Here is a 27,944-nt window from a genome sequence, read left to right as displayed (position 1 = left end):
GGATTTACCGCTGTACTTTTAAACTATTCAACTAAAGCAAAGTCGTTATGTTCTATGGACGGAGAAAAACAATCAAACGTTAGTGACAATACCGCCCTTCACCTTCAAACTAGCGGGACAGGGATTCTGCCACCTGACCCCATTTGTCAGTGGTATTAGATATAGCCAGTCTCAGAGCGGTGCGTTTGTTGAATCAGCCAAGAAACGCTCTGCCTTCAAGACAACTTGAAATACATGTAGAAGGAAATGTGTGGAGTAAACACCCAATCAACAATATAATGCAATACTTTTATTACTTTGAAAAATCAACTAAACTGATATAGTATCATCGAATGTGTCAAATCTTTCTGGGCATTAGTGATATAGCAATATAAAAATGTTCACGGTCGAGTTCAAATAAAGTTGAAGCCTACCATCCACGTGAAAGCTGGCCGTATAGTTACTGGAGGCAGCATCGTTACTGGCGTAACAAGTGTAGTTACCATCGTGTCTTGGGCTGGCATCGTTAATAGACAGCTGACTGGAATAGGGGCCCGTTTTCTGAGAAAACAAAGAAATACAGTTGTTTGTGTGAGGAAGCCGGAAAAATGCAGCTTACCTGGAATCGTGTGGCTTCTTGATAGCAAAAGACGACATCACTAGAAAAAAGAAGTAAAAAACACAGTTGGGAGGCCAAGGACCGAGGTAAAGTGCTTTGACTATACCTGTATGCGGATGCCTGATTCCCCTTGCCGGATGCTCTTGCCGTCTTTCTTCCAGGTTATTTCAATGGGTAGATCGCCGGTGCTTACTACGCATGACACCACCACTCGATCGCCCTGTTTCCGCTTGGAGAAGTGGAACGAATCTATGACAGGTGGTTCTGAGAACAGATCACAGGTGTGAGTCAGTATAACAAACATTTCTATCTTGTCCCATTATACAGGTTTCTTTCTAAACTCTAAACACAGATAATCACAAAGTAGTTCAGAAAATTCAGATATTCTCACGACTTTTACGCAAAATATCTTAAGTGCCCTGCAAAACGCCTTCAAATTCCAAAATGGAAATTAGAACTCTGAAAGCTTACCAGATTAGCAAAACAATAAATACCATTACGAATAGACTACCATAAGGCATGGACTTTCAGTATGTATAGGTATCAAGTATGTATATATTGTCTTTATGCATGTATTGTCCGTTTGCATTATGTATAGGTCTCATGTACATGCATATATAGATTGTCATTATGCAAAGATTTCCAGTATGTACATGTATAGTTTTCCAGTATTTATAGATTGTCACTATGCGCAGATTTCCAGTATGTTTATTGTTAGTATGCGTGCATTACAAATATACATATTCTCATAATGCTTTAAGAAGGCGTTTTGCATAATTGGTTGTCAATTGCTTTCTGTATTTCTTCAAAAGAAGTTTGAATAATCTCACACGGTTTTACACATTTGTGTTGATTAGTCTGTTCAAAGCTATACTGACCCATGACATAGACAAAGACGCTCCTGGAGTAGGATTTGCCCTCGGCGTTCCGCGCCTGACATGTGTACTTCCCGTTATCATCCCACTTTTGGACATTGTGAACAATTAGCTCTCCGTTCTTCACCTGCTGTCTGTGGTTTATTGGTAACACACTTCCCTCTGAAATAAGAAATACGCACGCCACATGGGAAATAATCTCAGACAAAATGCATGACACTGGCCTATTAGATGAGGTTCTAAAAAAATTCAATTGAAAACGTAATTCTGGAAATGTACAAAAGAAATTGAGATGATATTTATTTCATTTTACAGATGAGCCTGGTAAGACAGTCGATCGAAATTTGCACTTTGTGGATATCACACTGATACCACAGAGATAATCAGACGTTCTATTACCCACCTCTGAGCCAAATAAGAGATTGTATTGGATAACCAGTCACATAGCACCTGATTGTCAAACTTCGACTCGCTGTAGCTGTCACATTCGTCATTGGTCGAATAAAAGGCGCCCCTGTAAAGGTTGAAAATGAATAATGCCGTATTGACTGCAAGATTCGAATACAACAAAGGAAATGCGAGACTTATGTGGATGGTAAATACAACTGCAGTCTCCTACCAGAAGTGTTGGATTATATGTTCATCAAAACATATTTAATGTCAAAGATTATTGGTAACATTTCCAATTGCCATTTTACACGGATTCATCAACTGCAACAAGTTCTTCTTTGACACACGAGCGATATCAGTTCAATTCATTCCACACAGGCCAGTTTTCTTTCAATACATAAATGACTGTCAGAAGGAATATGCACCAGGTGCTCCTTCCAATGTAATAAGATATAATTTCATGGCTTTACTCAGAATGCCATATTGCATCACGTTGTTTTTGCGTACCTGATCAACATTTGAACTTCCTGGGGGAACATATGATGAGAACCTTTCTCATAAGAGACGAGAACAAAACAATCGACAAGAACACAAAGGATAGTTCGTAGTCCACATTATTTCGACTTACCGAACACATCAACGCGGCCTGTGTGAACCGCTTCTCCTACGCTGTTAGTTGCTGAACATCGGTATTCGCCGCCATCTTGGACTCGGATATTCGTTACATTCACGTAACTCACGATATTCCCATCCCCTGTGTAGTCAATGCTTAACGATAACCTCGCGCTGCTCATCACGATTTCTCCGTCACGTGACCACGTGATTTCTGGTTTAGGGTTTCCAGATGCCACACATTTCATGGACACGAAACTTCCGGGTTGAAGTCGTACATCGTCGAAAGTCTCCAACAGGGATGGTTTGGCGACTTGAATTAAATCAGAACAGAAAATATGGAGAAAATCTATTTTGACAACTGGTTGTGTGTCCATGCTCCCTCTCTCTCTCCCTCTCGCCATACAATCCATAAGAAAAGAATGGCAAACTTTAAAGAAGATTCTAAAATAGGCCAGAGTTTCTCAAAGTTTATCTATTTATTTATTTACATAGGTTGAGATAAATAAATTTATTTCATTGGTGTTTTACACCATACTCAACAATATTTCACTTATACGACAGCGGCCAGCATTATGTGGGAAGAAAACGGACAGAGCCCAGGGGAAGCCAACGATCATCCGCAGTTTGCTGCAAGTCCTTCTAAAGTACAACCGGAGCACTTGTTCAAATGTTAGATAATGCATCCTTATAGTAAGGGGTTATACTCTCAGCAAATGTAGTACAACACAAGCACCTCTTACCTCCCAATAGCAGCTGAGATGTGCCTTGAGCGCTTTCTTTCTCATTAGAAACCTCACATTGGTACATTCCCTCGTCCGGTCCGCTAACTTCCCCTATTTGTAACACAGCGTCCGATTTGATGGATATCCTAGAGCTGTGTTCCAGCAATTCTCCATTGTGATACCATTTCACTTCCTGGACGGGGTTACCAAACACAGAACAGTTGAAGACCGCGATGTGACCGGCGTCCACCACTTGGAAATCGGGTTGGATTGAGGCAGCAAGTGTAGCTGTAAGACAAACCAATCACGATAAGTAATGCAGCAGATTTCTTGCTAGCATTCTTCATAAAATTTTTTTTATTTGGCAATATGATAATCTCAGAATTTAAACTTATTCCAGACAACTTCAGAGCTGGGTCAAAGTAAACTAACAACCCAACGGATTAACTCATGATGTCGCAAAGTCCCACGTCTTCCGGATTACAGCGTGAACTTAAGTGAAAATTCCCCATTTTTCCAACAAATATTAAAATTAGTGAGACAAAAACCAACCTGTGACAGTGACATTTGTGGAAGCGCTGACTTTTCCGTGGTCGTTTGTGGCAGTACAAATATACAGTCCACTATCGCTCACTCCAGTGTGGTTTATAATCAGATTGCCGCCATTTTGGCTCAACCGGAAGTTGTCTATCACGATAGGCCTGCCATCTTTTTTCCAGTTGTATGTCGGGAAGGGATAGCCATCTGCCACGCAGGGAAGTTCACTGGTTTCCAGTTCTCTGACTTCAATTTTTCTTGTCTTGTCTGATGATTGGATAACAGGTGCGGAACCTCCGGCCGGCGGATCTGTCATGGCAAATTAGAACTGATGTTGGAGATCTTTCCACAACTTATCTTGATTGTTTAAGGAATTAGAACCAGTGATTAAGGTGCTCATGTCTATGATGTCGGCCAGCATTATGGTTGGAGAAAACCGGGCAGAGCACGGGGGAAACTCCCGACAATCCGCAGGTTGCTGCAGGCCTTTCTACGTATGGTCGGAGAGAAAGCCAGTATGACCTGGAATTGCACTAACAGCGACCGCATTGGTGAGAGGTTTTTGGGTCATTGCGCCTCATTGGCACGCTAAACCACCTCGGCAACTGAGGACCCGATATACGCTATGAAGATATGCAAAGGTGTTTACTGGACGATAGTAACGAACGATAACCATGGGGTTACATGAACGTATTTTTCCACAGTAGCTTATCATGAACACGGAGGCATACAATCGCATTAATGTGTAGGAACCTATCTTACATATATAGGCACAGTAACGCATTTAACAGAGGAACAAACAAAACAATGAAAAAGCTTCATCGGGAAGACCGTGAAAAACTGTATGTTGAAATAACCAAACAATTCTTGACGGACAAAAGTCATGTCAAAAGTTCAGATAATTATCGGTCATATTTCCTGAAACTGTGATTATTTTGTGTGTCGGTGTATAGTATATACCAGATTAGCTGTTTCACAGGTCTCAAGTTTTCTGTACAAGACATTACAATTATGTAAACAGATTTCAGTAAAAGGTTATTTCGGGTGCAAAAGTGCCTTCACATCTTAAAACAAAATGTGGCTAATAAAGCCCACTTTATAATCATGGTAGCTGTACTTCTCTCAGTAAAAACAAATCTAAAAAAATTACACACATATTTTTCTAATGACACTCGGTTCTTTATATTTTTCTGGCCCATTAACTAAAGTAACTTAACAGAAAAAGGGAGGTACACAACTAGTACATGTAGTAGATTACCATGAACATGGATGTATACAATTTACAATTAAACACATTTAATAGTAGTATCTTATCATGAACAAGGATGTATACAAATGTATTTAATGGTCGAAGCTTACCATGAACATGGAGGTATGCAAACTTGCTGGTTCTCTCGTCTCCGGTCAGAATGTTTCTTGTGACACACCGGTAGGCGGCGTATTCACCGGAAGTTCCCATGTCGCCATCAAGATCTCGGACATCTCGCAAGTGAAACTCTCCGTTTTGCAAAATACTGAATCGGCCTCCTGATAAAAAAATGATAGGGAAATATCTTCTGAAACGTACTATTTATTTATTTACTTATTTTATTGGTGTTTCACGCCGTACTCAAGAATATTTCAATTATACCACGGCGGCCAACATTGTGATGGGAGGAAACCGGGTGCTGGCAGACTTTCCCATGTATGGCCGGAGAGGACACCAGCATAAGCTGTCTTTGAACTCACAGCGACCGCATTGGTGAGAGGCTCCAGGGTCATTGCTTTGCACTGGCGTGCTACCCCAACCCCCCCCCCCCCCCACCCCTCGGTCACTGAAACGTACTATTTTATAATTATTATATAGTCAGAGAAGGTCGGTTGTTTAAAAATATATCAAATTTAACAGACTGGAACATCATCTAAAATTTCGCATCATCCTTCATCTGAAGATTGTGGTTAAGGATTCTTTTAGGTATAAAAACTTCCTCTTTATTTAACAGGAAGGTTTTAGCAAGAAAAATTATAGAAAGGTCAGTTATTTGACAAGTTAAACATCTCGGAACAAATATAAAGATCATGCAAATATATATAGGATGATGTGGATCAGTTTCACAGCATTGTCTCTTATTACATCACATAAAAAAGCTCAATACACACTGCTAAGTGGCACGGTAGATTGGAATTCCTGAGGTCTAGTTAATTTCTGGTGCAGCTGTCACATGTATACTACGAACGTGTGATAGGCTTAACAAAACCACACAAAAGAGCATGGGGGCTTGCTTTTTAAGTGCTGTTTTTCTATAAAGGCTTTGTTACTTCAACACAGGACTGTGGTAGGTTGAGAAGATACACAAAGCTAAAGCCCTAGAAGAGCAAGGTTCTAATGAGGCTTCTGAATGATGGGTAGGTGGGTGTGACAGATGAGGGCCATGTATTAACACTCATCACTAGCTCCGTGTTACATTTATTGCATTGCAATTGGCTAAATTTAACATTTGTGACACGATTCTGTCAGTAGTCCATAAATAGATATCTCAGGTCAGGCGAAATCGACTCCTGATGAGGATGAAAATTGTTCGATTTCCGTGGAATGTTTCAATCACAAAGCTGCAGAATGGTAATAAGTCCCGAACTGTGTCAGCCAATGACAGCTCAATCCAACCCATGGAACGTCATGTGAGCATTATGCTATTGTCTATAATAAGATCATTATTTTTAACGACAAAGCCATGTGATCGAGCAACATTGTTCCACGTTTGCACAGGATTTTATTACAATTATTTTGCGCATAATTATCGATGCGTTCCTCATTAAGCCTTACCTGAGCTGACAGATTTAGTTCCCTTTGTCCACCGCACCACCCGGATGTACGAGCGGATGTAGGTGGGGTAAATGTCGCATCGGAACACGGCAGTGCCGCCTCTCATCACGTATACATCGTTCAAGATAACACTGTACGAGTTTGACTGGTCCGAGAGCACTGAAAGACAAAAACGAGGAATGATATTTCTTACATGGAAAGGCCGAAAAGTGCTGGAAGACAAAACATAATCAGTACCACCAGACATCATTGTCAATAGTCCATAAATATACATTCCAGGGGGAGGGCAAAGGGGGCAATGTAGACGAAGAAATTAGCACCTCAGCACAGCGCAATGACCGAGGAGCCTCCCACCAATGCGGTCGATGTGAGTTCAAGTCCAGCTCATGCTGGCTTCCTATCGGGCCGTACGTGGGGAGGTCTTCCAGCAACCTGCGAATGATCGTGGGTTTTCCCCGCGCTCTGCCCAGTTTCCTCCCACCATAATGCTGGCCTCTGTCGTATAAGTGAAATAAATATATTCCAAGTATGAACAGACTACAATGTCTAGAGACTTACCATTATCCATTAGTTACAACTCGTAGAACAGCTAATGGGCTCCACAACACGTTGAACAGCTAATGAGCTCCACAACACGTTGAACAGCTAATGAGCTCCACAACACGTTGAACAGCTAATGAGCTCCACAACACGTTGAACAGCTAATGAGCTCCACGAACCCTCCTCATACATAGACTGAATATATTAATCATAAAACCAAAACCACTAATTGTGTTGCTTACAATATTGTTTGCTTTATTGTAAAACAAATGTACCGGTAATTGATATTCACAGTTTCAAAATCCTTGTCCCAAAGTTGTGCAAACTCACATTCTGTAAGATGTTGTTTATGTTCCTTTCCATTCCTGTCTCTGTCAACATATTCACTAGACGCACCAACTAGTCCACATTTTCTGGCCAAATATCCACCCTTTATTCATCGTTCAACACTCTATTCACAGCCACTTTTTCTCAACACAATGAATATAATGAACAACCTGTTTTGGTTTGGTTTCATATGCAGTAAAAGTCATTCAGGGAAACATCACTCTCTCGCCTGTATGACCCCTATTCTACCTCACTCAGACAATGCATGCATGTCAAATCCAGCTGCCACATAGTCAGTCGTGTTAGCAAACACAATTCTACAAGTCAAGAATTACTCGTGAATTTAGGAAAAGTGTTTTGGGGAAAGATCTTTTCTGACGTTGTATAATATATTTTGAAACCACATGGTAGTTCAGTGATTCTGTAAAATAAATCAGAGAATCGTCTATTTACAGTAATTAACACTGAAGGTTTGACCTTTGGAATATGTGAGATAAGCATGTGTTCCGTGCTGGTAGTGGCATCCCCGCACTGCGCATGTTGCCTTCTTCTCAAGATGGCGTGAGCCGACTGATTTACACGGAGTCTTGTTGCAAGCGATGAGTCATTTCCATTCTGTCACGGGCAAAAACTAGATTAAACGTTGTCCTCAGAGAACCGAGCTATTTTAGCTTTCTGCATAGGGTGCAACACAAAAACAGCCTAACCTATTTCTGAATTTTTTCTCAGAGTGTCTGATGACTTACACTGAGATACTTTTAGCTATGTTTACGGGCCATGAGTAAACTGCTCGTTATATATGTGGCATAGGCAAATTCAATGGCTTGCGGAAGGAACGAGAATCTGGAAGTAACAATTAAGGTAGCCTTGAATATGCTTACACAAGCTGTTTCAAGCAAGAAAACAGGGACGTAGAATCAGTGTATTGGTTCACAAGAGGCATCTATTCTACTTCTTTAAAACAGATTTACCGAGCCTATCATCTTTAGGTAACATGTCATTTCCCTTTGATTCCTTGATATTTGTCCCTATCATTCGGTCATGCATTATGGTATCTAATTTACGATCAAGTGTTACCGCCATTACTTTCCTTCTCGGCGATCAGATGTCATTAATACATGATATAAGCCAGATATCATGTATATATATATATAAGCCAGATATCATGTATATATATATATATATATATATATATATATATATATATATATATTATATATATATATATATATATATATAGGTCAGCAAGGGAATGATTGACGAATTTAGCAAGAACTGACTCTTTTTGTAGGTATGTTTTACTACCCCCACCTAGCTTCAAGAAACATTTAAACATCTGGTTCATTGGGAAAGTGGTGTGTGCCTGGTCTTTTCAGTTAAAGGGGCTGAATTTATCTATTTATTTGATTGGCGTTTTACGTCGTACTCAAGAATATTTCACTTATACGACGGCAACTAGCATTATGGTGGGAGGAAACCTGGCAGAACCCGGGGGAAACCCACGATCATCTGCAGGTTACTTACAGATCTTCCCACGGAAGGGGCTAAACATGCATATTTATGCAGAACGCAGTGTGAAATGTCTGTATTGGAATGCGGAAAGCAAGCAATTTAGCCAGCCTTGTTATTTATAGACAGCTAGAGCATTTATAATGTATACACGACGAAGTTGGATCGTTTAGCATGTTAAGACAACTGAGCTGTATGCACAGGATGGCGTTTGATGTGTCAAAGGCTATAGCACAGCATTGCTACTCCAGGGAATTGACATGGCCAATCCAAGCACGAGGAGCTGGTAGTCTAAGCCTATTATTGTTTTTCCAACCACAGACCATAAATTACGAGGAAATGATATATCTGTTTGGTGGAAGACCGTCTTCACATCCGCACCCACACTATTCCTCGTTGTGTGAAAGCTAGATTCACTGAAAAAAGCGTAAGATGTACTGTAGTGATAACACAGTAGTGGAGAAAACCTCAAAACACTGATCGATTTCTGTTTACGAGGGCCTAGGAGTCATATAAATAATGCATCATGGAGCGCATCGCTCATTCTTCACACATACACAAACTTGTGAACTCGCGGCATCCAGATAAGAAAGTACGCCGTGCAACAGTCAATTGTTATTTTGGCATTGGCAATTATTTCTGATTCCCACTTGAGGCGAATCTAGAGAGACCATTGACATAGCTGTGGACCGCTCTCGCACTGACTCGTACTGCACTGCCTCCTGTGGGCTGACTTCTAATAAGGAAATGGGGCGAAATTGATTAGTTTTGGAAACAGAGGAGCTGCCTTTATTTGATACATACGTGTGCTCACGGCTAAGTCTTATCTTTCTATGGCTAAGCCAACCCGACTTCTTATCCTCGGTTCTAAAGAGTTCTTAATGAAGTCAACAGATAACCCCACAGCTTCTGTGAAGGACATGACACCGGCAATTTGAGTCCATATTAAGCTATCTTGGAATCCCCAGTTTTGGAAGAGTCGTCACTTCCGCTCTGTGGAAGATCTTCCTTCAGCTTTGTACACAACAGTTCCTTGGACAACTTCAATTGATTCAGACATTTCAAATCCAATCAACATTGATCTAACTGTGCAATCAGGAAAAAAATGACCAAAGATTTATGTCAAAGATGGAATGAATTACTCTCTCGTTCGCCTAGTTTGGTTCACATCGTTTTTCCAGTCAATCCAATTTGGCCACAATGTACCTTTTCTGTTGGAATCCAATTGTTTTCTTTTGAAACCGTATTTTTAGATGAGCTGGCAGAGGCACTCCTTCCGATTGATGACACTGGCGTTCAGAGGGCCATATTCCACTAATGGCTAGTCGTGAGGAGAGATCGACCGGCTCAAACGGTCACATCGACAACTGTGGAAAAAGATCAGTATCTTGGGAGCACGCATCTGCTCCATACAACACTCTTAAACGAAGATTCTGCTATTTATAGTGCAGTGAGTGTATTAAACTGGGTCATCAGAGTTCGCGTATGGATAAATAGCTAAATCATATAACGTCAATATTAATCAGAACCGAGAGATAAAGATCGCAGCTCTCAACGCTACGATCCACAGCATGGAATGGGTAACTTTGTCAAATGTGTGCTATCTCTCTTTTGAAGCGTTCTAAATTCAGCACAAAAATACCAATTTTTATGTCAGAATAGTTCCAAAGCTGTCTCCACATGCACGCGAAACCACGGCAACGGATGAAATCGATTTTTTTCCTCCCGGGAGGATAATACAAGCTAAACAGGAACGTTGGGAGAGGGCTGGCGGGAGATTGTAGCTTCTCATCTGCCGGCTCCCAGTACGTTACAACTGGAAGAAAACTATGATCAGCGGTCGACTGAATTAGTAATCGTGGTCAGTATGTATAAGTGGGCTAGATCTTTTGATTGATGTTTTGAGGGAGATGGCAGAAACTCCAATTCCAGGGTCGTAAATATACAGCAACAGTTTGTGTTCCACAAGCACAAGCGCATGAGAATTTAACATATTTCAATTCATCACATATTGCTTTACTATCAATCGCAGCGTTTTAGTACGGTTTGAACTGACTTTGCACATTGATAAAGGTTTGATTAAGTGACGTCAAATGATACTAGTTTACAGGCAAAACTGCAGTGGGATACGAGATATCTATGACGCCGAGAAAGCCTGACTGGTACATTGGACAGTCCATCTTGTGCGGCTCAGAGAAGTATTGCCAGTGGGTAGGGAAGAGAACCAAGGAAAGCTTGGCTGACCATATGGTACTAGCCACTGAATCATTGATTTAACATTGAGGTTTTACACGGACATAACCGCACGTCAGCAAGTCCTTGTAATACGTCCTGGCCTAAAGATTCCGCCTATAACCAAGCCATAAACACATCAACCCTGTCAGCCCTTCTACATGGGGTCTAGATCGCCTGAAAATGCTTGAAGACTGATCGCATCATTGGAGTGATGTTGCCTGAGTTTGGGATCACCACCATGCTATTATTCCTTCATTCCAATGCTTTATGACATGTTTTATGGCCCCATTCCACTGTTAAATTAGACCGGATTTAAAGAAGTCCGTGGGTTCCAATGCCGGAGAAGTACTCTGAGGCTTTATTATAGCTACAACAGTATGGGCAATGTAATTGGTGTCGTTTACTGTCGGAGTACTGATCACCCAAAGGTATGTCTTAACAGAGCCACTAAGAATGAATCAGACAAATAATAAATCTGGGCTAATGTTCCGCTCTTGAACATTCCCCGGGTCACAAATTCATTGACGAGTATCAAGAATCTTAAATCCCATTTCAGAAAACTGCACATAGATAGATAAATCATGAACTGATAATACTATAAAGAAATAGAATGGTTTCTTTACATTTTTCTTAAACATATACATTCAAAAGCAAACTAAAAAACAACTTTTTCTCACCATGGTTCATCTTTACCATGATAGGCTTTACGGGCTCGTAAATGTCCGTGAAAAATTCAGCTCCTAAAGCTGTAATTTAGATCCCGGAATATCTATATATTTATGAATGTATATTTGGCGTTTTACGTCTCATTTAACAAAATCATGTGACGACGAAGAGTCATTAAGTGTGTGCACATATACTAGGTTTTCCTGTGGCAGGGCGAGTCCAAGCCGTCAATGTGCTGCCGCCACTGAAATATCATGCCGAAGACACCAAACATGACACCCCACCCAGTCACATTATACTGAACCCGGGCCAACCAGCCCTGTTTTCTATCTCTTAACTTCTCAGTGCTGAACACCAAGCGAGGCAGCAACAAGTACCATTTTTATTGTCTTTGGAACGACCCGACCCAGCGAAACATCTATATCTTCTTTCTATGGAACTTCACTGAATAGATAGTGCTTATACGAATATATGAACGTGCAATGCTACAAATCAGACCTTGACTTGGGAATTGGACATTTTGTCATGCAGGAACACTTCTGACACTTAAGTACAGATGACTAGGCAGAAAAGTACATCTGATATGGGAAATCCTCAGTAAAGCACTGAAGGATGGCAAAAAGTAAACACAAAAAAGTTTACAAATTAGACGACAAATTGCAAACCTTTTACACTTGAATAGTGGTTAAATGCAATAAATTAATGTAAATGTAATTAATGTGAATATTCTACTAATAACGGTAAATAAATTTTGTATGTAGACCGAACATTGTGTTTTCATGCATATAAGCGCAATGTACAGAGGTGTATAAATCTACCACAGAAACCTTGAGTCCTTAAGACACAGCTTAGGCTTTTAAAATTCGGTGGAAACGTGATACTGGCAGTCAATCGCCTACTATTTGCTCACTGTTATGGTGACTTTACTCCATCCAACCATGCACTCCGATATCTAAAGTCGGGGGCGTTTTAAATGAATGAGATTATGGTAGCCGTTTAAACATGATTAGTAGTTTTCGTTCGACTGGGATGAATGAATCGGAGTTATTTAGGACATACTAAGCCTTTTCTTCTTAATCTAGGAATTTGTTTCTTAACAATAATTACAAAATTATCATAATATTTTCAAAAACCCTTATAGAATATATAACAAAAACTAAGCAAAACTTCGCAATATCGTAATTTTTCTATTTATATAGAACTAGCCTTACAAGAATTGGATCGGAGGAACTGTTTTAAATGTTTTCAATTTTAGCAGTTATTTAAAAAAATCATTGTTTCTGAGAACGGGTGATCTACAAACGCGCCATACAAAGCTGTCACATTTCCATACAAAAACAGCGACAGCCCAAGGCTAATGCCGCGAATGCCTTAAATCCCCAAAACATTAATAAAACTGTTCCTCAGGTGACGTTTGTGCAACTAAAAGTCTCTGGATTTCACTGGAAAATCGGACTAAGAAATGACCTGGAAGCGATGTGCGTCATAATAAGAGGACAAATACACAGGGGAGAAGTAAGCGGGAGTTAGGCGCCGAACTTCTCATTTCAGTGGCCTATTAAAATGATTTGTGGTCCGGATGTGAGGGGAATGGCGGCCTGTGTGCTGCGCTCACAGGCTGTGATTCAGGGGAAGGGACCTGAACTACTTTAGCAAGAAAAGCTGTCTGTGCACCACATAAATCAAGCATATTGATAGTTATGTAAAAGAGGGTATTGACTGAGCTTAGAAAAAAAAAAACAATTTTTTTTCTAGAAATTATTGATTGGAATTATTAAACGTAGAAAATGTCTTCTGATCTTATCTATGCACTGATTTCACCAGCAGCAAAGAATATCTTTGAACTAAAGACAGAACGAGCGACATTGTCATCTCTGGCACAGACTCGGTGCCATGGATCAATAAAGAACGGATGCAGGGTGCAATGATCATTTGCTCATGGTTGCCCTCCTGTGTTTTGTCTAGGCTTAATAAATCAGTAGTCCGCGACTAGGACATGTTCTTTTGAAATCTCACATTATGGAAAACTTAGCGAAATATTTTTCATCGTGAATCGATGATATTTAAATGAGTTTTAGACCAAGTGGACACACTCTGCTTTAGAACGACATATTTTGCCAACAGGTAAGGACAGGTAATCATAATTCTGTCCGACATGTAAGTAAGTGAGTGAGTGAGTGCTTGCTGTTTAACGTCGTACTCAACAATTTTTCAGTCATATGACGATGAAGGAATCCTTAGGGGGTATGTAATGTGCCTCCTTGTTTCAGGACGGATTTTCACCGCTCTTTTATCTAGTGTTGCTTCAATGAGACGACTTACCTAAGGAAAGTAAGCGCACCGCCCGAACCATTATACTGATACCGGCCATCCAGTCGTTGCACTATTCCTTTCATGCTGAACGCCAAGCGAGGAAGTTATAACTTCCTCTTTTAAAGTCTTAGGTGTGGCTCGACCAAGAATTGAGCCTGGATCTACCGCCAACACCTACAACCTCATGGGGTATGGATGAAGAATAAATACGCCGAAGGACTCCGGAATTAAACCAGCTGAAATCCTCTCTAAATATCCTGTAAACCGTCTGAAAGTGAAATGTTCTGTGCATGTGATAATCACGTGAATGAAGCCGCTCAGTTGACAGATAAGGAATTCCACAAGAGCTCTTGCCTTTCAATTAAAGCCCACTAACACTGCAGCTTTATTATCTACGCAACCAATGCATTCCAGTCGTATCTGACATATTCTCTTGCCTCTCTTTAATCGACATTTTTTCCCAAAAGGATCGCGACTTATTACAGGGCAATTATGTCATTTCTTTATATTTATTCATCAGTCGCAGTTAAAGTTTATAAAAAAGATGAATAGTTAGAATGCGTAAGCAGTTTTTCTTCGATCAGGACGAAAAGAGTTGAGAGGCCTTGGAACTAGTCTGAGATCAATGGAATCCTAAACAAGCCGTGTCATTACGGTTCTATTTAGCATCAACAACCTAGTCATCAGATTCTAAGGAGGGAGACCAGGGAAAGACTCGTCAAGTTCTCCCGACTTCCTCATCAATACCACTTGTAAGTTACTCAACAGGTTTCACGGACGCTACAAGCAGAGTCCAGATTGAGACACGCTGGTGATCAACCAAAATACGTGCCTGTAGCGTGGCACAGATGATTCGTCATTGGTACAATTGTGCACAGAGTTACAGCATCTGTTTTCTAGTTGTCAGTTCCTGTGGGTCACCTATGTCCAATGTTAATAGACAGCGTGCATTACACCAAACGGTCTCTTTGATTTATTAGCTGTGGACCCACACACAACCGTATAATCGCTGGCATTTTACCGTCGGGCTCGACAAGGGGTTTCTCAGGGGCTAAACATACATTCATCAATAAAATGCATAAAATGGACTTCATCAAAATGTACGGTAATGGAAAATTAGCTCATGTGAGCTACATGTACCATTTCCGTTAAAATAAAAATTAATGAGTGTCTTTTATCGTTACAACTGTCAGTTTTCTACCAAACCTATCAAACATAACAATAAGCATGATTAACATTTTAATATAATATGATATAATAGTATAAAAGTGTTGAAAGCGTCTATTATCTACATAACAGAGCTCCTAATGGAATGAGGTAAAAGGCAAATTGCACTTCCATTTGAATCTCACTGGATGTCATTTGGCATGTGACAGTACATTCCTGGAGTCCACGACCATTGATCGTTAAGAGAATAATGAAACCTGCTTTGGCCGAGGGCTAATGGAAACAGTACTTACCTGCTGATACATGAACCAATCGACTGATGATCTTTCCCGCCGTATTCTGAGCCGTGCACCTGTACTTGGCTGTATGGACGTCCTTGGAAAAACGGTCCCCGGGAAAAGGCGGGAAATACAATGTGTTATTGGGGAGGATATGGAGTATGTCGTCAACTTCCTGTATTGGCGTTCCGTCATCCTTTACCCAGTCCATGATTGGAGCGGGGCGCCCATGCGCAGTGCACGAGATGGCCGTGCCAGAGGAATTGGAAAAAATGACAGAACTGCGGGGTTCGTACACGAAAACTGGACCCTCGGGGTCACTTCCCCTCCGGTAACACGAAGTAGAAGCTAAAACAAAAGACAGATATTTATACATTTAATACGCTTGTTCAAAGAGAAAAATTTTAAATCAGTACCATGGGAAATTCCAGTTGCTTTTCTGTTTTGCACTATTAAATTACTTATTTCTGAGAAAAGGTTGGCTTGGCTATGTGTAGGCCTAACACCAAAATTAATTTTAAAAAATTACAGTAGGTTGCATTCGTATTTTTAATTTCCTGACATAGGAAACGCTTTGAATAATGCTGCATCAGGACAAAAGAACTCGCATCTGCGTTGCCATGTTTGAGGAAAGGAATAATGTGCTTATATCATAGAACGTAAAAAGTGTGATATAAAGATAAAGATATAAAGAGATACGGTAAAATTTGCACAATTCCACTGGTCGTATAAATACAGAAATCTGAAAGTACATGTAGTCACACATATGTCACCAGTTTTAATATTCACTAGATCACGATTATCATAAATGAAACAGCTTGATCGTCAAATAAATCATAAAACTGTTACCATGGTAACAAATCTTCAGACACATCGCTGAGGGGTTTTTTCCCAGACAAATTTATAATTCATGTGAATGACCGATATGGTGTGGGCAAACACCACAAAAGTGCAGATGCTATTAAAAGAAAAATAACAATGTTTGTCAGATTTTATACACAGGTATACTGAACAATGTATAAATGCAAGAAAATCCATAGCGTTCAATAAGCGACAGTGTTGGGATTTTAATGAGATTGATTTGTGGAACAATATTAAGAATGAACGGGTTATGCGCAGTCATTACACAGCCACATGCACAGCAAAATCACGTCTCTTGTATGTGAAATAAATCTGCTGTGATAGACTGGAAATCAATTGGTTATTGCACCTTGGTAATTTAGGTTAGGTAAAATTTGTTTGATTCAACTCGGGCGACCTTCGCCTAAATATTTACTTCTCGGACCCTGCATGAGGCCACCAAAACAACTTGTGTAGCCTATGATTTCTAACTCAGATCAGATACCAGCAAGAAATATCTGTGCATCTCAGGTATAAGGAGAGAACGAGGAAAGGAAATGTTTATTTGAGTTGATGTTTGTGAAATCTCGGAATCTGTCTAGTTCTCAATTGTAATGGATCGATACGTATAGTGTTAGGTAAATCTCTGGGCAGCATTCCGTGCCTTCCCTCTATCTTACTCACTCCCAGGAGTGCCGTAAGCACAGGGTCACGGGTCCCATTATTTCCACGTTGATGACACAATCACAGTTGTTCCGTTTTATTCAGCGCTGCTGCCAATGGCCTAGCTCCCATGAGAGTGATAACGCCAGTGGTCACGGCAAATCATAACGCGCACCATTTAACGCCGGAGAAAATGACGTGACGTAAGCAGCTGAGAGGCTGTTCTAAAAACACTCGGATCTGCACAATCACTACATTACGATTGGGACGGTCCAATTTTGACTGCAAATGTTTTATTGTTTGACGATCTGATTCTCCTAACATCTATACGTAATGCCAAATAAAATGGCTCTGTGGCAAGAATGCTATCTGGTTTCATGACAGGTTGATGTATTTTTGCAATCATAAAAGTTTAATAAATACTCGATCTAAAGCCCCTTGTATAGCCTTCGGTGTTGTTGTTTTCACTCCAGTGGAATTTCAGTGCAGTTTCTGCCTAAGTAAGTATAGGCCTACCAATTAATTTGGCCACATAAGACAAGTGACATAAAGTGAATGTCACTTACCTTCTCTAAATTTTGCGTAAAGTAACTTTGGCCATACCAACGTAGGCATATGCGAAGAGTGGTTTGTTTTCTTCATAATATCCTTAAGTTGTGAAACAGTGTAGCACTACGCCGTTAATTGTGAAGTTCGCCATTTTTTAAGTTTGCTGCAAATTATTTGGGGGCCTTGGCTATGGACCGTAACATTTCAGATCAGTAGAAAAAACAAGCGCAAGATAACGTCGCCGTTTTACAACATGGTATAGGACTATTTTTTAACATGTCTCTTTTAGTGTTTACATAAAGCCATCGACAGGAAGTCATTATTTTAGCAACAGTTGACTGCCAAACCCATTCAAGAACGTAATTATTATTGTTATTTCCAAAAGAGGTCGAGTGTTCCAACAGTCGATGGTTTGGTTTGTGACCTTAAGTCAGGAGACATATCAGATGTATAGCAGGGCGCGGTGGCTTTGTATAGGTCTGTCTGATTTCCTCCACCCATCAACCTGCTACAACCGCTTTAAAAACTGCTTAGTACAGTGTACAACTCAATCAAATACAGCTAAGCTCTGAACTAGAGAGTGAACATGAACTCAGGAAGCTGATGTCTGTTCCTTAAAACTTTCGTCTAGGCAGTGTGAGTCAGAGTGATGCCAGAGAATGCCCCGGATACAAGACACTGCGCATGTGATCCAAACCGGGTAATTACACTGCCATCATTCAACATAACACCTTGTCTGCCTGTACTTCCTACAACATTAATGAAGTCTGATAGGCAGATCCTTAGTTTTCTCAATGAGGTTGTCCGTGTATATCGCGTTCCAAATGCGAAAGGCCTGACCATCTGGCCCACTGAATTCATGATCTACAATGCGACTGTAATCGCTTTATGACCACGTGTACAAGTTTGTAACTGTTATACTGGAAATACGTTTGTAATTGTTACTGGTAAAACATTTGTAACCGTCACTTGTAATACGTTTGTAATTGTCACTGGTAATACGTTTGTAACTGTACGTAATACTGATGATACATTTGTATCCAGTTGTACTGGTAAGTGATACGTTTGAGTAAGTTTACATTTGTGACTGTTATACTAGTAATGCGTTTTTAACAGCTACACTGGTAATACATCTGTAACTGTTATACTGGCAATACGTTTGTGTCTGTTATACTAGCGATACGCCTCTAACCGTTATACTACATGGCATTTCGTTTGTAACTTTTGTAGTGGTAATGCGTTTGTAATCAATACTCTTCCCATGCAGCATTCCACAAATGCTCATAAAAAGTTTTAACTGAATATATCCTGACGAATACGTACAAGGAATCGTTCACCTGTGTGCATGATGTTATAATGAACTATGACGTTCGGACAGACATTTCAAGGCAAGACAAGACACATTAATGTTGTAATGAGCAATTCACGCAATGAGGTCCAAGATTTCCTCCAGGCCTGAATAGTGCTGGGTCACTGATTTGATATGAAAAAACTGTCACACACGCATGAGAGGTTGTTAATACATATCCAAAAAACACAATATCACCTGAAATATATCAGAATTTTGTCCACATTTTCTGAACTACATGTAAAAAAGTTTTGTCCCGGGTTACTACCCACTCCCTTGGTGGTTACCAAGGTGATAAAATAACTTTACTTCCAGTCACAGCAGCTCAAAAATAGCAGTTATGCTGGGTTTATTTTTGGCATGTTGTAGAGCTCAAGTCCCAGCTGAATGTACATGGTGGTATGGCATGTCGCCGCGCAAAAAAAAAAAAATGAGGATATATACAGCACATGACAAACTTCCGGCACGGAATCCATGTTTTCGCCTATCAATCAAAAGCCCATGGTTCAAGAACACGAACACGACTGAAGAACTATAACACTATCAGTTATTATACGTACTGTCTAGAGCAGGCATCGGCTTTGCGAAGAAGGGATGCAAGAAAACAAAGGTCAGCTGTAGATTTACGCAATGGAATTATCACAGAATGGGAAGGTCTGGTCAGCCAGATCCCAGCTCTGTGTGTAGGATAAAGGCCAGCACATGAAACTGGCGAATCGATGGAAGTGCCTAACCCTCTGTTCATTAATTATTTATGGTAAGCTACGCACATTCGTTTTGGCCCGCAATCTGCATGAGGCTTTCGTGTCCTCAACCACTCTCCGCGCGGCAAAAAGGGCATCACAATTACCGGTCACTGCCATGGAAACTGACTTTTCAACCAACATAAACACAAAATAAAAACTGTGGAATAACCTGATTTGATGTTCTCCTGTACCCTAACAGGGTCGACAAGCTGTGAGATTAATGCTGATCTGTCTTATTCAACCACTACTCTAAGGAATAGTTCGATGTACTGAACTGTACCAAGAAATCTTTGTATACCACCAGTGTAAGATCCAATCCCAATAGCCTAGAATATTCATTGATTCACAAAGGCACGGAGCTTGCGTTTTGTGCAAGTCTTTGGGGTATTATGTAAGTTTCAACAGGATATGAAAATACCTCCGGGAGTGGTGATCGCGCACTTCCCATGTTAATAATTTGCAGGAAAACGTCCATATGTTTGATCAATATTAATGTACAATCAGCCACATGCAGTCACAAAGCAGAGATGATTTTGGAATACTTTAACAGAGCTGTAAACAGGAACTAGTTCACTTATTTTTATGTACCTTGGAATTTTATTTATTTGATTTCTGCTTTAAGCCCTACGACGTAGGCAAGAATATTTTACGTATTAAGTGTAATCTGGTTTGACTTCTCCGGCCGTATGTTGGAAGAGTTGTCAGCTACCTACGGATGGTCGTAGGCCTCGGGTTTTCTGCCCGGTTTCCTCCCATGCTGGCGGTCGTGGTACAAGTGAACTATTCTTGAGTACAGCGTAAAACACCAATCAAACCAAAAAATGAATAAACATTCTGGTTGGAGAGCATAAGGGACGCCGTACCTAAACAGGTTTCTAACTGACCAACATAGCCTGGATTCGAACCCATTACCTCAATAGTCTGTGGTCATCGGTTTTTTCATCTTCATAAATACCATGATCAAAACAGGAGCCCTTTTAGTGATGAAAAAACTGGGCAAAGTAATTGTACAACCTACAACCTAAGGGGTATAAAACACTTACAGTATTGAGAATACGACCAGAACAGCGTGGTAGTTTGTAAATGATCACACGTAACTATCAGTTTACCTCAGCTAAATTTTTTCTAACTGTTCATGTAAAATGCTTAAATAGTAGCAAATTTACACCCCCTCCTCCCCACCCCACTAGTAAGCATCATGGCTTAGGCAGAATTAGGTAACAAAAAGGATATTCCGTATGTTACTCCCAATGACTACACGTAGGCCTAAAAGACACATCTTTGTGAGACTTATTAAGGTCTTCCGCCTCGTCTTAGCACATTTACAACCCAGACTCACCTTACCTAAAACTTAGCACAATTTACACCCAGACTCACTTACCTAAAACTTAGCACATTAACAACCAAGACTACACTTACCTAAAACTTAGCACATTTACAACCAGACTCACTCATCAACAACTGGAAGGCCTGTAACCATCAAGGGCTGTTTGCCCGGCTCTTCGAAGCAAGGGCCAATCAGAATATTCAGGCTGACCATGAGTCCCCGAGACCTGGGCCCTTTACTTTGTGTTTCATGTTAGTGTTCATTAAATGTGAGGAAACCACAGCCTTTGAGTAGTTCTAGACGAGTAATATTATGTTCACGTTATTGTTCATTAAATTTGAGGAAAACGCGGTATTTGAGTAGACCTAGACCGGTAATATTGTGTTCAAGTTAATTAAAAGTGAGGAAACTACGGTATTTGAGTAGTTCTAGACCAGTAATATTGTGTTCAAGTTACTGTTCATTAAATGTGAGGAAACCATGGTATTTGAGTAGTTCTAGACAAGTAATATTGTGTTCACGATACTGTTCAATAAATGCGAGGAACCATAGTATTTGAGTAGTTCTAGACAGTAATATTGTGTTCACGATACTGTTCAATAAATGCGAGGAAACCATGGTATTTGAGTAGTTCTAGACAAGTAATATTGTTTTCACGATACCTGTTCAATAAATGCGAGGAAACCATAGTATTTGAGTAGTTCTAGAGCAGTAATATTATCTGTTCAGGATACTGTCCATTAAATGTGAGGAAACCACACTATTTGAGTAGTTCTAGACCAATAATATTTTGTTCAAGATACTGTCCATTAAATGTGAGGAAACCGCACTATTTGAATAGTTCTAGACCAGTAATATTGTGTTCAAGTTACTATTCATTAAATGCGAGGAAACCACACCATTTGGAGTTTTAGACTAGTAATATTGTATTCAAGTTACTGTTCAGTGATAGTGAGGAAATCACAGTATTCGGGAAGTCAAACCAGTAATATTACGATTAATCTACTACATTTTTTATCTAATTCTTAGGTTTTTAATTTGATTCTGATTTTAGTCATGGTGCTATAGTAGGGTGGCGCAGTTCCTATCATTGAAACATTTACATGAACAATTATAGATTAAACAATATTAACGGTATATAGAAAAGAGACCGGGTTTCACCTGCTACTGTTGCTTTAGTTCTACTTTCCATACTGTTTTCCCTCACACTAAATGAGTCAAAAGAGTATATAGTCACTTACAATGACAACCAAAAACCAATATGTAGATCTACATAATTAAATGACTCAGAAGTACACATCTTGCATCTAGTTACAGAGACTAAATCGTTGACACCAGGTGGTAGTGAACGGCATACCAGCCTTGATAATTAACTTCGGAGTATTCCGCTTACATCTGGAAACTTAGAACATGTGTACGTTATACATGGTTCTTGAGCCCCGAAAGGCCACTATGCAACTATAAGCAACACTTATAGTAAATAGCCAAAGTCGTGTATAACAGTTCATGTGAGGGAAAATGTTTCTAAGCAAATAAATAATGTAGATTCGACTGATCCAAAAGTGTGTATGTCATCTAGGCACACAGAGGTCTATACATACAGTTGGGTAATACATGCGGAATATTTACAATACAAAGTTCTGAGATAATGATTTGTTAGCAAATAACAAACAGCTAGCGGCGCATTTCTTCCACTAACATAAGAATTCAATCCAGAGCCCTTGTGAATGTACAAAGCCGAGGAGAAATGGTCAAACTTGGCATTGTGATTTTGTACTGACAGCGTGGTTAACGTCACGTGCGCCAATAGGAGCCACTTGTCGACGAGTCATTCTAGATGTCGTCTGCTCTTTACAAATGCTCGAACTAGGCTTCAGTACAATGCCAAGCTTCCAAAGTCGGTTTCCTACCGACGCATGATGGCTATCGAGGGTTAACTTCCTGACAAGCGGCTTGTGGATGACAGCTTGTGTTTGAAAAAGCCGTCATATCAACCATTCGCTATGACTGAGTGTCCGTCAGCGACATTCAGCACCAGGTCAAGTGTTTGTACCTCTCATAAACATGGCAATCTCTGACACATTTATTTTTCTATCATAGACTTCGAGGAATTCAAAGCACACCGAAAAATTATCTGAGTTGCTCGTGTACAAGTGCTTATGTCTCCGTGATCAATCTCCATCAAATGTTGAACAGGAAAAGCTCGTATCAGTTAGATAGCAGTAAATGTTAAGGTTGGCATAATACGGATGCGTTCGTATACAGACATACATATCAAGACAGGTAATAAATCAAGATACCGCCCGCCCCCCCCCCCCCCCCCCACACACACACACACAAGCCCTAGCCGCAGGCCTCTCGTCATATTATTTTAATCCACCAGCACATGATTCTGTACAGCCACATTTCCCATCATTTTCAACATCTACTGGGTAATGGAATATTGTAGGTTTGGATACGCTGTTCGCGGTAATTTCACACAGCTCCCATATTTCATATCGCCCGTTAGCACCAAGTATTTATAAACAGTAATCAGTCTTGTATTGTCAAAAGGTTTTATGGTTCTCGTTGGCTCAATGATATAAGACGTCCCTCGCCTTAAAGCCCTGGTAATAATCTGGCACGTCCTAACTGTACCCACGCTGGAACACATTGCGGCAATAACGTCCCAAGGTTTGTCATGCGCACTGGGCTCTGAATGTCCGGCTCCTTCCACTCACAAGCTTGATCAGGGTAATATATATATATATATATATATATATATATATATATATATATATATATATATATATATATATCTATATATATATATATATATATATATATATATATACACACACAAGTAATGTCTCCTGAGAAAGGGGAATCAAAGACCAGTCAAATATGTAAAATAAATTAAAACCAAAGTTTCTGTGGAACAACTCTGAAGTTAAATATATACGAGGATGAATGGAACTGGCATAGTGGTTAAAGCGCTTGCCTTGCAGATTCGAGATGTTGGTTCAAACACTGTCTTAAATGGACAAGGGACGTATAGATTATCCCGCCCTTATTGTTCGTGGGGCCTTGGAGACTACAAGCGGACTTCGACCCTCGTGTGCCCGTTTGCCCAGTCTAACCCTAATTGAAGACTATCTTCTAGCAATATTGTGTGTGTACCTGTAGGTCACATGCGGAATAGTTCGTCAGTAACTTGCCAAAGGGTCGGTCGTTTTTCCTTGGTCAATGCGGTTTCCTCCACCCATAAAAATTACCACCGTCGAAAATTCTTGGGAATGGCGTTAAGCAAAAGTCACAATCACGATAGCACGATGCATAGTAGTTCTGAAATTTCTTAAACCAACGAAAACATAAACGATAAACACAGTAATAGGCCGACACTAATCATCTGAACTTTTAAGAAACAGTGAGTGAGTGAGTGAGTGCTTGGGGTTTAACGTCGTACTTAACAATTCAAGAGTGAGTGAGTGAGTGCTTGGGGTTTAACGTCGTACTGAACAATTCAAGAAACAGAGAACCAAAAACACTGTGGCCATAAAAATTAGTTATTGACGAGAAGGTCAAAATAAGCTGAATCCCTAAAGCAGAAACTATACCAGTGCCAACTAACCTTTTTTCTGTCTAGAATATTATACAACGTCGAATACCAGTGAAATAAGGGGATACAATTAAATTAATAACTTATCTTCGGTATTGGAATACTTTATCATCATGGGAATAGGTGGTTTCTCTCCTTTACATGATCACTAGGAAACTAAAAAAATATTATATCGTTCACAACGATATGACCTTTGAGTCTAATGTAGATGGTGGAAACAAGAAATGTAGCCTGCGGCAACCTCAGCAAATAAATAAAAATAAAATAAAATGGCATAAAACAATACCAAGTCAAAAATGTCGGAACTGCCAATGTCGACTAGAAATGACAGCAAGAGTATGCTCGTGGGTTTCGTGTGTAGACTTCTCATCTAGTGGACAATACAATTACTGGGCTTGACAAAAAACATTCTTCAACTGGGATTCTATTTTTATCAATTGGATGGCAGGGTTTCCCGTCAGTCGATATTCAGACATACAATTGCAGGATGTGAGTACTACGCCTCTCCATGGCGGGAAGAGATAATATACACGCCAGCACGGGATTACATATATGTCGAATAGATGCGCACAGTATATAGCCATTTCGCGCACTGCATAACATAAATATTAACATACACGCCATTTCTACTTCAACAGATCCTAATATACATGTACATACACAGTTGTTAGTACTCAGTTCAATACATATGAACATGTCGATTCTGTACACAAATTGACTAAAGCCTTGGTTTTGTTTTATTTCAACTGAGGTCGAAGGTTCGAATCTAGGTCATGGTGTTTGTCACGCAGGTTCCTCACGAAAGTGTTTCTGGTCTTGCGGCTGAAACTGCTCTCGCCTTATCCGCGAGTGTAAACTCTACAGGACTTTAATGAAATATAACAAGGTATCATTTCTGCTTAATACAATGTAGTTAGACGAAGGTGTTAAAAAAACTGTGTAAAGACTAAATATCAGATGTAATTATTAACCAAATCAAAGTTAAAACTTTGTGATACGTCAAAAACAAAACAAAAAACTCAAGGCTTGAAGACATATACAAGTGGAATTTAAATCTGGAAACATGTAAGCGACTTACTATGTCACTGTGAGTTGAAGTCCGGCTTATGCTGGCTTTCTCTCCGGCCGTAAGTGGGAAGGTCCCCCAGCAACCTGCGAATGGTTGTGGGTTTCCCCCGGGCTGTGCCCGGTTTCCTCCCACCATAATGCTGGCCGCCGTCGTACAGGTGAAATATTCTTGAGTACGGCATAAAACACCAATCAAATAAATAAATACGTACAATAAGAACATCACTCGTTCTATCGCATCTTCTAGTACATTACCTCAACCAGTTGATGAATAAAGCTGCACAGTGCTTTAATTGATGATGAATTTAAGTCAATTTATTCTAGTTTGTCCGTCACACTACACTTTCCATACGCATGTAATGCAGAGTTCTGCGCCACACTAATTGTTATCGCGGATGGAGCAAAATCCGTTGTACCGCTGAGAATTGGTACAGCGCAACAATCGCTAGTGTGTGGCATTTCGAAAAGCAAACCAATCAGCGGGGTCAGTCATTTACGCTGAAGCCAAGAAGATTATAACCCCGTGGAAAGCGATTTATGTTCAATAAATATTTAACATACACTCTCTGAGTAACAGGGGACATGACGAGAGAAAGAGTTATGTGGTGACTGTGCGTGAGGTTGCTGTGTTTGGTTACAGCCTGACTGAAATTCATTACATATATATTCATATACATATGTATTTTAATAATATATATATATATATATATATATATATATATATATATATATATATATATATATATATATATATATATATATATATATATATATATATATGTATATATATATAACGTGAGATAAACACGTGAGAGACTTTCCATAGTCAGTTAAGAGCTATAAGCAATCGACAACATCTATTCGGATCCTGTGGAAACCTAAAACAATCAATTTACATGCGGTGAGACATACTAGCTACTACTTGAAAAAAATCCCAGTGCCTTCCAGAATATCGTGTCCGTCTGAAGAGTTTGGACATTTGTGCCATTTATCCATTTGATTTATTTATTTTATTTGATTGGTGTTTCACGTCGTACTCAAGAATATTTCACTTATACGACGACAGCCAGCATTATGGTGGGAGGAAACCGGGCACAGCCCGGGGGAAACCCACGACCATCCGCAGGTTGCTGGCAGACCTTCCCACTTACTACCGGAGATTTATCCATCTGAAAATACTTGCTTAAACAATCAGCATTGTGTCAAACAATCTGTAAAGTCAGTGTAGTGTGAAAACAGTATAAGTTAGTATAAACATCGACAATCAGCCAGGATTTTATTTAAGCAATCTGTAAAATCAGCACCGTGTCAAACAAGCCGTAGATAAATAAATCAAAATTAAGAGCCAAGGAAACATGACAATGGAACAAAACCAATCACGACCAAAATATATCACACAACAGCACGAGGGCAATCTGAGAACTCTTACACATGCGGAGCACATACGATGCTATCGGGGCTTGTGACTACACCAGGTTTGTACTGGTCGATAAAGCTATCGTCTTTGTGTACAATTCAATATCAGAGAAAAGCAAAACCTCTCCATGACCGTCATGATTGTATCTTGTTTTAATCATCTATCCTATTTGCACAGACGTTACACTCGTTGAAATGATCCTTGTAGTTTGCATCTTTTGAACCCTTCCTTTTGACTCTCCACAAAAACATGGGTTTGGGGGAAAGTTTAATCAACTGATGGGAAGGACCGGTGGAGAGGTGAAGTGATTGATGTGGTCTCTTTGGGCTGTAGTTGGGTAGGGCTTCTATCCCAGATTTCTGTGCTCTTCCAAAGAATGATGCATTCAGGCAGCGGAGAAAATGAGCAAGTGGTCTACCAAACATGGCTGCCCCCCGCCCCTCCCCCCTCTCTCTCTCCCTTTCTCTCTCTCTGGACACTCCAGCTACGCCGTGCTCATGCCTTTACGACTACGTTTCCATGGTAACATCTCCGCGCGGGCTAAGTGACAACAAATCGAAGTCCAGTTAATGCGAACGTGCATATGAGTATCTATACATGAATGCATTGTGCTCCAGGAATGCTGGCCTGGCCTAAACGTGTATGTTCACACGTCCTTCTTATGGCCATCACCAGTGGCTGAGGCGTGGAATCGGAATGTGACAGAAAGAGCTGCGCTGAGCTCAACATCTGCGGACAAAATGGTCACCAATAAGTGATCAGTGACCGTTTGACCACGGCTTTGATCTTTGACACCTGTAACGACAAAAGTGA

General features: G+C 40.1%; 1 protein-coding gene across 1 annotated transcript in view; it reads right to left on the bottom strand.

The window, feature by feature from the left end:
* The window catches only part of LOC135464930 (cell adhesion molecule Dscam1-like), a 59,385-nt gene that overhangs the window by 18,823 nt on the left and 12,618 nt on the right, over positions 1–27,944 (bottom strand). Inside the window, exons 2-11 of the mRNA XM_064742513.1 lie at positions 15,591–15,923; positions 6,541–6,699; positions 5,097–5,264; positions 3,753–4,046; positions 3,219–3,488; positions 2,492–2,788; positions 1,877–1,987; positions 1,477–1,635; positions 705–862; positions 414–540 (exon numbers count right to left, since the gene is read on the bottom strand). Coding sequence (XP_064598583.1) covers positions 414–540; positions 705–862; positions 1,477–1,635; positions 1,877–1,987; positions 2,492–2,788; positions 3,219–3,488; positions 3,753–4,046; positions 5,097–5,264; positions 6,541–6,699; positions 15,591–15,923 — 2,076 coding nt within the window. The remainder of the gene's footprint in view (positions 1–413; positions 541–704; positions 863–1,476; positions 1,636–1,876; positions 1,988–2,491; positions 2,789–3,218; positions 3,489–3,752; positions 4,047–5,096; positions 5,265–6,540; positions 6,700–15,590; positions 15,924–27,944) is intronic.

Source organism: Liolophura sinensis, chromosome 1, assembly GCF_032854445.1.
Source record: "Liolophura sinensis isolate JHLJ2023 chromosome 1, CUHK_Ljap_v2, whole genome shotgun sequence".
NCBI classification, from domain to species: Eukaryota; Metazoa; Mollusca; class Polyplacophora; order Chitonida; family Chitonidae; genus Liolophura; species Liolophura sinensis.
The sequence above is the reverse complement of the archived record's forward strand: the minus strand, read 5'-3'. Positions and strand labels throughout refer to the sequence as shown.